Raw genomic sequence first — 14684 nt, forward strand, 5'->3', positions numbered from 1 at the left:
ATAAAGTTAACAGTTCAAGTTTTATTGTAAGGGAGTCATTGCTTTCAAGGCACGTTCAAAACAAATTCAACATTCATGAGAACAGTCCAGGTGGCGATTCCTGCTGAATTTCAATAACACTGGTAATGCTGCCAAAACTCTCCTGTTAATGGATTCCTGACAGAGGTGAGTGTTTCGTCTGTGCTGACAGTTCTTAGGCTTTGGTCAAATTTGTACAAATCTGCATTAAAAAGAGGCTTAAACACCAGCAGGTCAGCATGTGAGTAAGGTCTCACATCAACCTTTTACAGGACGTTGACTGCTCTCATGATGTTAGTATGACCAGACCCTGGGATCCAGCCAGTCACCACAATCACCATGTCTCCTGTCTTGAAGAATCCTCTTGCTTTTCCTGAGAAGGGAGAAGATAAAGAACACAGTGTGAGAAGTAGAGGACGGGGTATAAATGAGATGACTTTACACACACACACACTGACCAATGTCCATGCCAAAGTTGACCCTGTTGTCTACATCATCAGCCCAGACAGGAGCAGGCAGAGGGTGGAAGAGGCCAGGGAACACTCCTCTCAGCAGCTGAGACTGGCGGGCCACCTGAGAGAGAGGAAGAGACAGTGAAGAAGAGAGTGATCTAATTGGTCCAGTTACATAACAGGAGCCTGATATTACTTATTAGGACAGTTCACACGTGAGCTAACAAAACAGGAGCTTGCAGATTTATCTAACTCTGAAGTTAACACAACAGTAACTCTTTATGACAAACATCAAATCACTTAAAATGAAATATCATTTATATTTTCATATATGGAGTTTTCATATTACTTAAGCTGTGATCAAAACCATTAAGATATGTGAGTGTCAAAAAACACTGACACCCTCTGTCACAGGTGATAACCACCACTCATTGTAATATAAACAAGTAAACTGTAAAAGTGTGTTTCATAAATATAAAGGGACACAACGGTGTGTATCTTATTGAAAATTTAATAATCATCGTATCACATCCGAAGTGCTTTGGGTGTGAACAAGCTTTAGTTTTAATATTTTTATTTTATTTTTCCTCATTCATTGAAAAATTTTGTGGTTTAATGGAAAATGGTGTCTTTGTCTCGAGTGTTAATGTAGAAAAGATCATGAGCTCGTAAAATAAAACTTTAGTTTAACTTCGATGTGTGTTTAAAACAATAATGTCTTTTACATTGTCAAAACTAAAACCTATATTTGTATTATCCTATCTTAAGTAGTAATTCATGACCACACAATCTCCAGTGGGAATAGATATTTCATCAGTGTGTGATAATTATTTAAACGAGATACAAGATCTTTTTTTCTGGCCATGGGCAGCACTAGAATCTTTAATAAACTTGAAAGTGTTTCCATTCTGTTTTTTAATTTGATTTGATGTTCTAATTCCAGCTAATGCCAGAGAATATTAAGCTGTAGACCCCAGACATCACTGGTCACTGGAATATCTTTTTTCTGCACCCATTGATCATCATGTATTATGATACACTGAGCTGATTTGTGGTGCCCCACAGGGCACAATCCTTGGCCCTGGCATCTTTTCCCTGTAAAAACTTCTGCTTGCTTCATTAAATAGTGTAAAACCATCTGAACTGTGTTTTAATGGTTTTACATGTGGGAGTTTTGGCCTTCAGGCCTGGGTAGGCAAAAGTCAGAAGTTCACTTGAAACACTTATATATCATTTATGTATGGTAGATTGACTGTGCTGCATCTGTCCACCTAGATGTGCTGCTCTATAACTGACCATGACCTCTGACCTTTATATAGAGCAGGGGTTCCCAAACTTTGATAAGCCAAGGCCCCCAAAATAGCATTTGCTTCTGGCCGGGGACCCCCTTTGGAAACCAACAGACTATATAATATGTAAAGTAATGTCAACTTTAACAATGTATTTCCTAACTTTTTTTCACTTTTCAATAATTATTACATTTGTTTTGAATAGGAAACTATTAAACAAAAGACAAACAAGTGAGTTGTTGCAAAAAGGAGAAGGCATTTCAGGGCTCTGTCAGCTAAGGTGGGATACTCCTTTCTTACATGTAGCCAGTAGTTAGACAGGGGAAGAGCCTCAAAGTTCAGTTCAGTTTTTTAGATAGCTTAAAAACAGGGGCAAAACGCCAGGTCGACACTGATCATGACATCATCATGCTGAAGCTGCAGCTGTCACACAAGGTGCGGTTAGGTGCAATCGGAAACATGTGAACCTAACAATTACTTTACGTGTTGTATGTTCCAGACAAATGGGTGTGAAAAAAGAAGAATAAACTATATATGAGTATAAGTCATAAAAACTAATAACAATACTTAGATTCCAATTTCTTTTCCTTCCCTCCAACTTTCTGAGCCCCCCCTTGTGCTCCCTAGTGGCCCCCACTCTGAAAACCGCTGATATAGGGCATATAGCATATGAAGGGAGATATTATGTGGATTAACTCCACATGACTTAAGATGATAGTGCATCATGATGCAATTTAGTGTTAATGTTTTGAGACAACTGAATAGAAAGCTCCATAAAATAGAATGAACTGCATTAAATATCACACGTAAATTCACCTGAACAGACTCATCTGATATATTACGAAGTGCTGCTGTTAGGAACAACAGGCAGTAAATACTGATAGTTACAAGTTTGAAAAGTGTGAGTCACACTCATGAGTACAAGCTGGCCTGCTTGTTACAGAGACGGACTGTACCTGAGGACTTCTGGTGACAGCTATAATAGGACAGCGGGGGCGATACCTGGACAAGAGGTGTGCCGACCTGAGGAGAAAAGAGGACAGACAGATGGAGAGAAAGAGGAAAAATATATCAGTGGTGTCGGAATTAAAAAAAAAAAAACTATATCTCCACATTAAGAAAAAACATCCAACTCAAACTGACAATCAAACTTCCTCATTACTTTAAACTTTGAAAATGATATATTGAAAAAAATAACAATCCAAATGTACTTTGTTCCAACAGCTCATTGCTGTGAAGTTAATCTAAAGTAATTAAGGCAGATTTGTATATTTTTAAGCTAATTATAAGATATTAGCATGCGTACACAGTGCAACTTATTGAGTGAGGAAGTCAATACTAAGATTTTAATTAGCATGCTAGTGGCTGCAGTGTTGTTTTCTTGCAAAAATCTAGCTCATTTGGATTTGTTTGGGCTTTTCATTCATGTCAGTGCATGGTGCTATGAAGGAATCAGTGTTTGTTTTCATTTCTCTTGAGTTCTCATTTCTTCAATTTTTATTTATGTGGGCTGAGTAGACACACAATATTGGAATGTACAGGAGTTAGTTTACACAACAAGCTTTTAGCATGCACAACGCACAACATGAGCTGAAAACGGTAAACATCGCAGTCAACATAAAACTGTACCCCGAGGATTCAGGGAAGGGCATGCAATATTCAATCTGTAGCGTTGCTCTGAGATAAAAGATAACAGCTGTTGCTCCATCCTTTAAAAACATGTTTGTCTCTTGAGGGGGAAAAAGAGAAACTCTGGGTAATTTGTTTACTCAGGTCTGTCTCTTCCAAGAATGAGTCTCAGTATCTCCAGTAGTACATTCATATTCAATACTTCTTCATTTTGTCCTCTTGCTAACACTAAGTAGAAATACAGAAAGTGTTTCCTTAATGCAAAGAGGATGGAGGTAAGAGGGTGTCGCCAGAGGTTGATTTACATTAGGAGCACTGATTTTCATGCAGGAACCAGGACTGAGCATCTAGCTGCACATTTTCACTTTACATTCACTTTCTATTAACATCCGCACCTGTGAAAAACGCACTCTCATGTTTGTGAGAAAAATGACAACGCTGCAGCCAGCAGCCTGTCAGCTCGGCTTAGCACACACTGTGAGACAGCCTGCCTGTCTGCCTGAGGGTCTTTTTAACATTTTGTTTTTCCAAGATTAAAAAACACGACTTAGTGTGTTACAAAGATGTGCAGTATGGTCAGATTCGCAATGACTTCAGGGCATGGCCAGAGCAGTGGCTAGGGGTGGCATTAGGCTCCTTTTGAATTCTTAAACTTTGACTGGCTGTTTGTTTTGTCAGAGGTAAAACAGAGATTATGTAGAGGTTAGATAGTATCTATTTGTGTTACGTTTTAGCATAATGCCTTTTGCTGGTACTTTAAAGGGATAGTTCATTAATTTTAAGTGGAACTGTATGAGCTACTTGTCAGTAGTAAATGTGATACCCTCAGAGGTTAGCTCAGCAGCTGTTGAGAAATCTGTCTGAGAAGCAGGACAGAAGCTTGTTTTTAAACCAGTCCAGACTCCTGTGTATTTTTTTTATTCTTTTAAGCTCAGAGGATTTAAATATTTCCTCTCTGTTGAGCTACTTTATAGAATTAATAAATTAAACACATAAATACTCCACTTGAAATTTAGTGATAGTAGTTAAATTGGATGTAATTAATGGATATAGAGGGGGTTAATAATGGTATTCATTCAAGTAACTGTACATATCTACAGAGTCCCTTTCTAGTTTTAAGAGATGTCTGAAGACTCATCTGTTCAGAAAACACTTAAGCTGACCCTTCTCCTCTTTGTCCTCAGGGGTGGAATGAGTCAGAAGGTCTCAGACCCAGCTCTCAGTGAACGTCTAGCACTGATTATTGAATGTTGTTGAAGGTTGAATTACATTGTTGCAGTGATATAATTGTGGTTAGCTAAGGCTACATTATTTTACATACTTCTTCTTGCACTTGATGGCAACACCTGCAGCCAATAACTTGAAGCACTTTGGTGCACTAACTAAGGTTTTCCCACCTGTCTAAATTCTTGTTTACGTTGTATGCCGCTCAGCACAAAAGCGTCTGCTAAATGAAATTGTGGAACTGTAGAAGTGTGCACGCAAACATACTTCATGCCACCCATGTTCAAATCTGAGCCCAAGTTGAGCAACCCTAATCAAAAAACTCTTGACAGAGCCACAGTAGAGTTTTTAAGTCCTTGTGCCGAGCTGAACATCCTACTCCCATCCCACTTGTATAACAGAGGCCAATATGAGATAAGCATTCATCTTCTTGTCAAACTCTGGAAGAGAGAAATCAAGACAATTTCCCAAAAAATGGAGCTATTCTTAAACCATAACCTTTTCTTCTTGTCTGTTTGATGGTCTGTCAAACATACTTGCCACTGGTGGTCAGGACTATGATTGCCCCAGCACAGCATTTGAAGGAGGACTCCACAGCTCCGATGGCTGTGACCTCTGTGGGGTCAGAGGAGAGAGGAGTAAGGCGACGCAGCTCCTCAAACAACTGCTGGTGGAAAATGGCTGCTTCTGCCTCTCTGCAGATCTGAGACACAGAGTCAGAGAGGGGGAAAGAAAGAGAGGGGAGGGGCCGTCAGAGGGCACTAAGTCAGATGTAAAAGAGTGGAAATCATACGGAAGCACAAAAAAACACACACTCACTGAATGCATCATTGCTACTGCCTCCACTGGAAACAGTCCTTTGGCGGTCTCCCCAGATAACATGACACAGTCGGCTCCATCCAGCACGGCGTTGGCGACGTCACTGCCCTCCGCTCGGGTTGGCCGTGGGTGGCCTACCATGCTCTCCAGCATCTACACAACGTGCACAACACATTGGCTTCACATTCAACAACAGCCAACACGTTTTCTCAAGGCACTCTGAGGGGATTTTATTATCAGTCACAAAAAATGAGCCTTTCTGTACGTCACCCTTTGACAAATTAGGCTTTAGGGAGGGAATTGAGAGACAAAGGGGCTAATGTCTTTATGGTTCACTGGACAGTAGAGGAGGAAAAATGTGAGATCATTTAGACTAAAGCGGGCAATGACTGCGCGGGATCATTATCGGCATGTCTGAGACTCAGCGTTATGAGTCAATAAGCTCGGCAGACAGTTGGAAAATGAGATAGCTGGCGGCGTTGCCAGAGAGACTGGACTTTTGTAGTGGTTAAGAACCTGCTGCTAATGATGATCAGCGCACGTGTGTGTATTTGTGTGTGTATAAGTGTGTGGGTGTTGTTTCTGGACTCAGGTCTTGAGCAGAAAACCTGCTATAACACTGTCACTCTGAGTCAGGGGGCTGCTGCATAAACAAGTTATATCACTGTGACTCAACATGGCTGCAGGAGATTGTGTGTGCATGTGAGTGAAAGAGAGGAAATGTGTGTGTGTGTGTGTGTGTATGTGTGTGTTTGTGTGTGTGTGTGTGTGTGTGTGTGTGTGTGTGTGTGTTTTAAGGATAGATTTATTGGACCAGTGAGTGTGTGTTATATTATGAGGGAGAGCAAGGTTAATGTGTGCCTGTTAGCTTTTAGTGCTTCTTGGACCCATTTGACATTTGAATAAACAGACTGAATTTGCATATTTTTATCATATCTGTATCTTGCTCTGTGTGTGTGCGCGTGTGTGTGTGTGTGTGTGTGTGTGTGTGTGTGTGTGTGTGTAATGGCTTGCCCCTGACCTGTGTGGCACAGATGACTGGCTTGCCGGCAGAGTTGCAGCGTCCAATCATCATCTTCTGGGCGATGAAAACTTTCTCTGCTGGGATCTCAATTCCCAGGTCACCTCTGGCAACCATCACGCCGTCGCTCTCAGCCAGGACCTCCTCAAAACTGACGGAGAGATTATAGAGAGGGAATTTGAGGAGAGGGATTGAGAGTTACATGAGGGGGGAGGAGAAAATGAAGAAGCTGAAGAAGGAAAGACAATGCCAATGACAGTGCTGTTCTGTATTTGAGACTATCCAGTAGACTTTTTAATGCAGGTTTTGATCTGATAAAAAACATAATTTTTTACTGTTTCTGTTTCTAACCCTACATCATCTGAAGCATGCATACTGTATGTGAGGAAAGTAAGAAATGTATTCATCTTTTTTCTCTATTTGTAGTCTAAAAAGTTTTAAATGATCATGTATCAGCAGGAAAACATTTATACAAGGCAAAATCTAGTGGAGCACAATCATGCAAGGACATCATAGCTCCCATCAGCAGTAATCTGAAAACAATTTATTTTCTTCTGCAGCTATTTACATGTAAGCACAGTCTCCAGTCTGGATAAAAAATTTCAACATGAGCTACACATCTGTTTGAGACTTAGCAGTGTTCTAGTGTTCTGATCTTAAAGTTATTTGGTAGAGATAGACCGGTTATCAGCCAGGCCAATTATCTGAGCCAATATATGGCATTTTGAGGCATATCTGCATCAGCCTTTTTTTTATTCCAACGGCCGATAAGAAACAAATTTAAAACTGTGTTGTTTTGGCTCCGCGCCGCTGTCTGCAGTCACTACTCAGTCCCCAGCACTGTCCCACCCACAGTATCATCTGAATGGTTTCAAGCAAATGGATTGGGAAACAGCCAATCAGCGGTGCAGATATTGCAGTTATTGCAGTTGCATTGAAATATTGGAAAACGTTATTTACTGTAGAAAACTTTAGCTATTTTCTTAATGTTTTCATTTAACTTTATTGAACATGCTGCTAAGCGTGGGAGCTGTTTAATAAACATATACTTGAAGGCACTTGAATGCAGTTAAGTGTTGGAGTTTGTATTGTAAAAAATTTTGACACCAATATTTTCACTGTGACTGCAAATTAATATCGGCTTCAAATATTGGATATCGTCCTCCTTGAATACAAATAATCAGTATTGGTATCGACCCTGAAAAATCCACATCAGTCTATCTCTATTATTTGGAAAATCTAAAGACTGATGGTTGCCATCAATTTGACTTCTATTCATCAAGCCTACGATTTAAATAAAAAAAAAACTTTTCAGAAGTTAAGTTTGAAGGAAAACTGTCTGCGACAGATTTTATTTGTATATGCAAAAATTAATAATAAATAGTAGTAAGAAAAGTTTTTTCTTTCCAAGTCTGTAACTCTAAAGTAATCAAGAGTAAAGTTTGTTTGAATTATTATTTAATGTTATTTTTATTGATCTTATTGAGAGTGAGACTCACCATATACAGAGGTGATGTAATAATCCAAGAAATGACGGGTGTTTTTCTTAGGATAATTCTTGTGGATATGAATTTCCACAGCGTGCATACAGAACTTTTGATTACACACATTCATAACTGTGTGCAATTTCATCTTTATAATTTAATCTACAATATTTGATTTCAATTACAGCCACAGTTTATCACTGTCAGCAGCCAGCATGCTGCAGGACAGAGTGAGAGGTAAGTAATGGGGTTGACAGAGCTGTGACATCAGTTGTGTCAGATTTATTAAGCAGCATCTCTAACTCACTCAGACACATCACGGGCACATGTTGCTTTTCATAAACGTGAAACATCAAGAGCTGACATCTGTGCATCAATTACTGACAGCCTGCTGTCCACAGGAGGGAACCATCAACCATCAGTGGATTTGTAACTCCTGTCACAGCCTCATTATGAAACTCTTAGTGCCTCCAGCTACTTTCAAACATCGCTGTTTACATACTTGTTTTCCTTGACTTACTTCTGAAGCCCCTGTCGGCTCTCCACCTTGCTGATCACTTTGATATCTCTTCCATGTGCCCCCAGGGCCCGTCGCACGTCTTTGACGTCCTGGGCAGAGCGGATGAAGCTGGCGAACACAATATCCACACCTTGAGCCACCCCGAACCTCAAGTCAGCCTCATCTCGCTCACTGACTGCCTGCAAGCCGATCAAATCGCAGCCGGGGAGGTTCACGCCTTTCCTGCTGCACAGTAACCCGCCGGCCTCCACCACTGTATCCACCCAATCAGGGCCTGCAGAAGAGGGGAGGTAGCGAAAAAGGAAGAAGTCAATTATCAAACTTATTAAAATTATTCTTAGAGTCATGAAAACCCTGAATAAAAGATAAACAAACCAACATCTTTTTATGTTCCTGAAAGGAACAGATCGAAACTGTGGGGAATCTCTATGAAGTTCATGCATGAAAGAAGGCAACGCTTTTTCTTTTCAAATTAAATTCAGATCATTTTTCAGATCCATGATCATTTAATATATAGACATATACATGTATATAGGGGATGTGCAGATATGATCCTGACTACATTACCACTTTAATGGAGGAGAAGCTAATTTTGTAAAAGGCTCCAAGGACCACCTTCTTTTCAGGAGACTGTAACTCAGCCAAGCAAGGTTACTTCTTCAGAATAAAGGACAGAGTTGATCATTATGCGACTGAATAAAGGGTCTTTTGTGCATTACATAATGATGCATTAGGCAGAAAAAATCAAACAAAGGACAAGAAAGGCTTTGTTACTGAGTGGGTAATATAAAATGATAGATGAGAGCAATCTTTAGAAATGAGGAGCCTCACTGTTTCACACATTTTTTGGTGATACTTTCTGATTTTAGTATTGTCTGTATGCTGATGTGTGATTGTGAGTGTTACACATGTGTAAGTCTTTTATCGTTCATTACTTTGTATGAACTATCACAGCAAAATTTTAATTTTTTTTAATCTTCAAAGAGGAAAAAACAATGGCTGAAGAAAACTAACATATGAGCTTAATTTTAATCAGTAAATGTGTATTACCTATTTCTTTTACTTTGAGTCCAATAAGGCCGTCATCGATGTAGATTGTGCCTCCCTTCTTGATGACTTTGGGCAGGCTGGGATAGTCCACCCAGATTAACTTGCCGTCTGTCTTGTCTTTGTCACTCTCTGCTGTTACCACACGGACTTCACTGCCCTTTTTCAGCTCCACCTCTTCCTCCACTTTCTACAAAACACAGGGGAGAGAAAGAAACTCTGTAATCACAATCATTGCATTATATTTCATGTGCACTTTTTGAGATTGGTGGATTAGATTTTATTTTTGGGTCAACAGAAAGCTTGCAGTGACTGATTACACTGCAAAACCTGAAATCTTATCAAGTGTTTTTGTCTTATTTTCAGTAGAAAATTCCTTTTTTGACTCAATATGAGCCAAATTCACATGACCAATCCAGAAAAATGTCTTGTTTAAAGTTATTGAAGGACAAAAATGAGGTCTAAATTGCTCGTAACCAGTAACAAAATCTGCCAATGGAACAAGAGAAAAGTTACTTGTATTAAGACATTGTTCTAGTCTCAAGGAAATTTTCAAGCAATTTTTTCTTGTTCCATTGGCAGATTTTTTTTTACTGTGATTCAAACCTCATTTTTGTACTCTGATAACTTGAAACAAGACATTTTTCTGGATTGATAAGTTTAAAGTAGCTCATATCGAGTATAATAAGACAATTTTTACTTAAAAAAAGACAAAAACACTTGATAAGATTTCAGTTTTTTGCAGTGTGTAAGAAACATGAGACAGAAATGAATAAGGATGCTTTCCTCTGTACAAAATATGTTTTTTCTTATAAACACTGAGACAGTTCAGCTCACTTGTTCATCCTATCACTTCCAGTTACTCTAAAACAGCTGTCTATACTCAAAAACAGAGACAGTGTTCATACAGCATGGCATTGGGCTAATGCTGGCCATAGTGCACTGATGTACCTTCGTCTGTAAGCACAGCGTTCATGGAAATAAAATCAATCACTTGTCTTTCTAGTACAGTGAGGAAGCCTCCCTGTTTGTTTTCGTTATCCACAGCCTGTCAGAGCTGAGTACCTTGATTCGACTCCACAGGCTGTGTGAACCTTTGATTCAAGTGAATCTCCTACAAACCACAGAGCGTTTATGATGCTTGTGGCTGATTATTTCTTGTAATTCACATCAGAGGATGAAGTGCCTGCTATCATGCCTTGTGGGTATAATCATTCTACAAACATGTCAGCTGCTGCCGTTTCAGACGTCTACTGTTGTCTAATTTTTTAGTTGAAATCATTGCTTCTTGCAGTCCTGTTTTATAATGACTTTATTTTGGAGTATGACTCATTCTCCCTGTCGGAGACATTCTTCCAGTTAGTGGAAAATATCAACTGAAGCACGAAAGAATTAACATCAGTGTTTGTGATATTTCAGACTGCAAAATGAGAAGTAGTTGGCAAGAAAACAAAAACATGTCACTAATACTTAAAAATACTGTTTCTTTTTTTGGTTTATGTCTTATTCACATTTTTACAAAGCTACTGAGCAACTATATGACAGAAAAATAAGCACGATTCAGAGTGCATCTCACATGTCAGGCAGAGAATTTGTAATCTAATCAGAGCATGAAGAGGTTTCCAACAACTTGGAGTTAGCTAAGCTGATGACATGAATCATCGACACAACGGATATCACAGTTAGATAAAAAGGGAGCCACTCTACTGGTTCTTAAAGGTAACAACATATACGAAATAATCACACACAGGAGTCCGCTTATTTTCAAACTCTCCTTGACCTCACTGGATGTGATTGTTGAATTACATGAAATCTGTCAGATAGATGAAAGACGTTTCCTTTACCCCTTTGACCAATCCAGTGCGGATCTCTGGACCTTTCGTATCCAAAGCGATGGCAACAGGACGATAATACAAGGGGTCAGGGTCTATCGTCTCCACTGCCTCCCGGATGTTTTTGATGGTTTCACCATGGTACTGACGGCACAGGGAGGGGTAGGAGTGAGAGAATCAATACAAGGACAGATCAGAACAGACAAATGAGTGAGAACAGAAATTATAAATCACATGTCATACATACTTCATGTGAGCCATGGGAGAAATTCAGACGTGCAATATTCATTCCTGCCTTGACCATCTCCTGGAGTTTGGGAACTGATCTTGATGCAGGGCCTGAAAGAAAAAAGAGGTATAATGCCTTCAAATTTTGTGCATGGATGAGAACAAAAAAGTTACTTGAAGGATCAACAAACTTTATACAGATCCATTTTTACTCCCTGATACCGATACCCATACCTAGTTTTTGGCCTTTCGGTAATCCTTATTACTGATCAGACACTGAATAAATAGCTGTATGTCTCACTGTGTAAAGCCTTGGTAATTGAAATTGAAAACTGTAAAAAGATAAGGCCAGTTGCTTTGGCAGAAAACTTGACAACAGTGGTTGGTTCCTCAGTTGGCAGTTAATCAGAAATAACTGTTTTTGAGGTAACAGAGGCAATGAGGTGTCTGAGGTTTGGAGGAGCTTCAAAGAAATTTGTTATGCATTTTCTCCTAGTAATTTCTTTTTCTTTCTGGGCAGAAGACGAGCAGACAAAGCTCCAATGTGCCATAGTCAAGAATCAAACCCTGCCAACACACTGGAGGCCACCCAGCACCCAGTCTGACACGGTGCCAGTGATGACTTACAACAGACGCCAGAAGACAAACTTGAAGCTGAGACTCGCTGTCTGCACCCGCTGGTCACACTCACCAATGGTGCAGATTATGCTGGTGTTGCGCGCTGTGATAGGCTCCTGGTCGATGTCCAGCAGGCAGAGGTGCTCCAGGAAGGTGTCGGCCATGCTGGCGTCCAGCTGCTGACGCTGGATGAAAGAGTCCGGAAGTGTCATCGCCTCTGAGTAGCGCCTGATGCGAGCTAGACGGACAGAGATATGTTGTCAGCAGGGTTGAGGCTTGTCATATATGTACTGCCAACTCCACCTGTGAGTAAAAATTAACTAGAACACGTGTGATGTATGTGGTAATGATGAATAACATGCAACGACTCTTCCAGGATGTGCCAGGAACTGGAAGTGGAGATAAAAAACATAGTTTGATACCACGCAGAGCGAACACACTGGGTATGTACCTTTAACCAAATACCAACTACAGCATGGAAAAACAACGTGCGGACAGACAACTGTCATACCAGTTGGTTATATAAAAACAAAACATGGCAGCTGATATCATTTATGAACGAGAAATTGCGTTTTGAAGGACAGCAAATTCTGACTGTCTTTTAGAACCATGGCCCAGCAGTTTGCGACAAAGTGACTTCCGGTTATAGCTTTTGCTATCTGTGTGTTACCATTGTTTATATTCCGACAAGAAACTTAATGTAGTAAAAAAAAAGTTTCAATGAAATGATTTAAAGGTGGCTGTTAGCTGTTTTCTTAAAGGTGCTATGAGGAGGATCTGTATTAATTGGGCTACCTCGCCACCTTGAGGCCTGGAGTCTCACACACTCTGTTGTAAATAACTTTTAGCGAGGCATGTTTGTTTTGGAATTAAATGAAGATGAGCTCGAATCAAATTTCTTTTGTTAAAGACAAATTTTTACTGGATACAAGGCATTTATCAGTTCAGTTACATAATGCTACAGTTTGAAACTTGATATCAAGCAAACGTTGTATTAGCCAGCTATATGTAGTGCTATCGGCAGTGTGGTGCCCTGACGTATCTGTATGCTAATGTGATAACAAGTAAACACTTTCAGTTTGTATTTAGTGTAGAAGCTGTATATATATATAGCGCAGCTGGCAGCCAGGTACTCTAAGTCATGTCAATAATGTATAACGTTAGTGAATCCTGGTTAGCTATGTCCTGCCAGTCATCTGCCAATCAGAGCTAACGTAACCTCACTCTTCATTTTATTGATAGACTCTCAAGTTTGAACTGACCACTGCAGAATAACTCCTGACTGTGGGTTGGAATGAACATTATCACAAACTGTTTGGCTCCTGTGTTAGCCTGTTGCTTGGGCTGTATCTCTCTCCCATAGCTTTTTTATGCTCTTCTATCCTTTTTCTGTCTGACAGTTAGGCTCCTGTGTTCACCATCTCTAAAAAATCAATCACAGAAATACATTTTATCAGAGAAAAACACAGATGTATCTGCTTTGTCAGCCAGCATGGGGCTGTCATAGAGACATAGGCATAAATCAATCTGGTCCTGCTCGACCTGATTGGCAAGCAAAGAAGTAGCATTTTAAAATAACCTGTAATCTGTAATACTGGCGCTGATAATCTCATTTTAAAGTGTGGATTACAATCAGGCATATATCTAGAAGGGAGACTTTTTCAAGACTACTTAGAAACTCCTTGCAGCCCCTTTAAGTAGATGTTACTTTATTTGGAAAAATAAATTTTTAGTAGAACTATTTAGCTTTTTATTAAGGTTAGTAGTAGTACTACTGCTACTTATACTACTAGTAGTATATTAGATATTATCTATTATATGTATGGCTCTATTTTTTCATTTATCCAGAGACTTGTACAGTATTGCAACTGAGGTTAGTATAATACTGATGATAAGTGTGCTTTCTTAAACCTTCTACTTATTTTATCCCAAAAAGCTGCAATACAACATTGTCTATTTCAAATTTGATTATGGATAATATATTAGAAAAATGTCAAATAAATTTCAATTCAGATAGGTGATAGATGGTAGTTTTCAAGCTTCTTTATGCTGATGGAAATTAAGCAATACGAGAAAGTTGAGTGACTATAGTAAAATAATAAACCCGAATGCGAATCTTAAGAGATTTTGTGGGCTTATCACTCCCATTAACTACAGTGTGCAAATTACTTTGGAAAACTGTTACCTTAGGATTATTCAGCAAAGCTTCATCGTGGAAAAGTCACCTAATAATATTTTTTGGTCTCCCTTGAAATCATACACAATCAGTCAAACGCCACAAGTTCCTCACCAAGAAGCACATGTAATTAATCAAACTTTCTCTTGAATCTTTCAGGTCCAACTGAGGTAGAAGCAGTGGGTATGTAGCCTTTCCCTTCCACCCTAAACAACTTACAACATGTTACCACTGCTACATTAAACCTAAGAGTAGAAACCAGTAAGTACAGCTGGTGTCCTATGTGCAAAGTATGGTATGGCTGAGGGCTTTATGCCAGAACAATAG

The 14684-nt window shown here is 39.5% G+C and overlaps 1 protein-coding gene and 1 long non-coding RNA gene across 3 annotated transcripts in view; one reads left to right on the plus strand and one right to left on the minus strand.

The window, feature by feature from the left end:
* pklr (pyruvate kinase L/R) lies at positions 1–12877 on the minus strand. Its single transcript, XM_074682915.1, has 12 exons — positions 12633–12877; positions 12255–12419; positions 11583–11674; positions 11348–11479; positions 9507–9693; positions 8457–8730; positions 6453–6603; positions 5432–5584; positions 5149–5315; positions 2716–2782; positions 477–591; positions 1–391 (listed from the first exon to the last, which is right to left on the minus strand). The coding sequence occupies exons 1-12, from the start codon at positions 12688–12690 to the stop codon at positions 285–287; spliced, it is 1668 nt and encodes a 555-aa protein (XP_074539016.1). The 5' UTR covers positions 12691–12877; the 3' UTR covers positions 1–284.
* LOC141800413 (uncharacterized) overlaps positions 12408–14684 on the plus strand; it is a 17198-nt gene continuing 14921 nt past the window's right edge. For both annotated transcript variants that reach the window (XR_012599335.1, XR_012599336.1), the window contains exons 1-3: positions 12408–12486; positions 12558–12624; positions 14517–14540. This is a non-coding gene — a long non-coding RNA (uncharacterized LOC141800413). The remainder of the gene's footprint in view (positions 12487–12557; positions 12625–14516; positions 14541–14684) is intronic.

This window comes from Halichoeres trimaculatus, unplaced genomic scaffold, assembly GCF_033239565.1.
Source record: "Halichoeres trimaculatus isolate MK-OKI-2021-1 unplaced genomic scaffold, fHalTri1.1 fHalTri1_scaffold_12, whole genome shotgun sequence".
Taxonomy (NCBI): domain Eukaryota; kingdom Metazoa; phylum Chordata; class Actinopteri; order Labriformes; family Labridae; genus Halichoeres; species Halichoeres trimaculatus.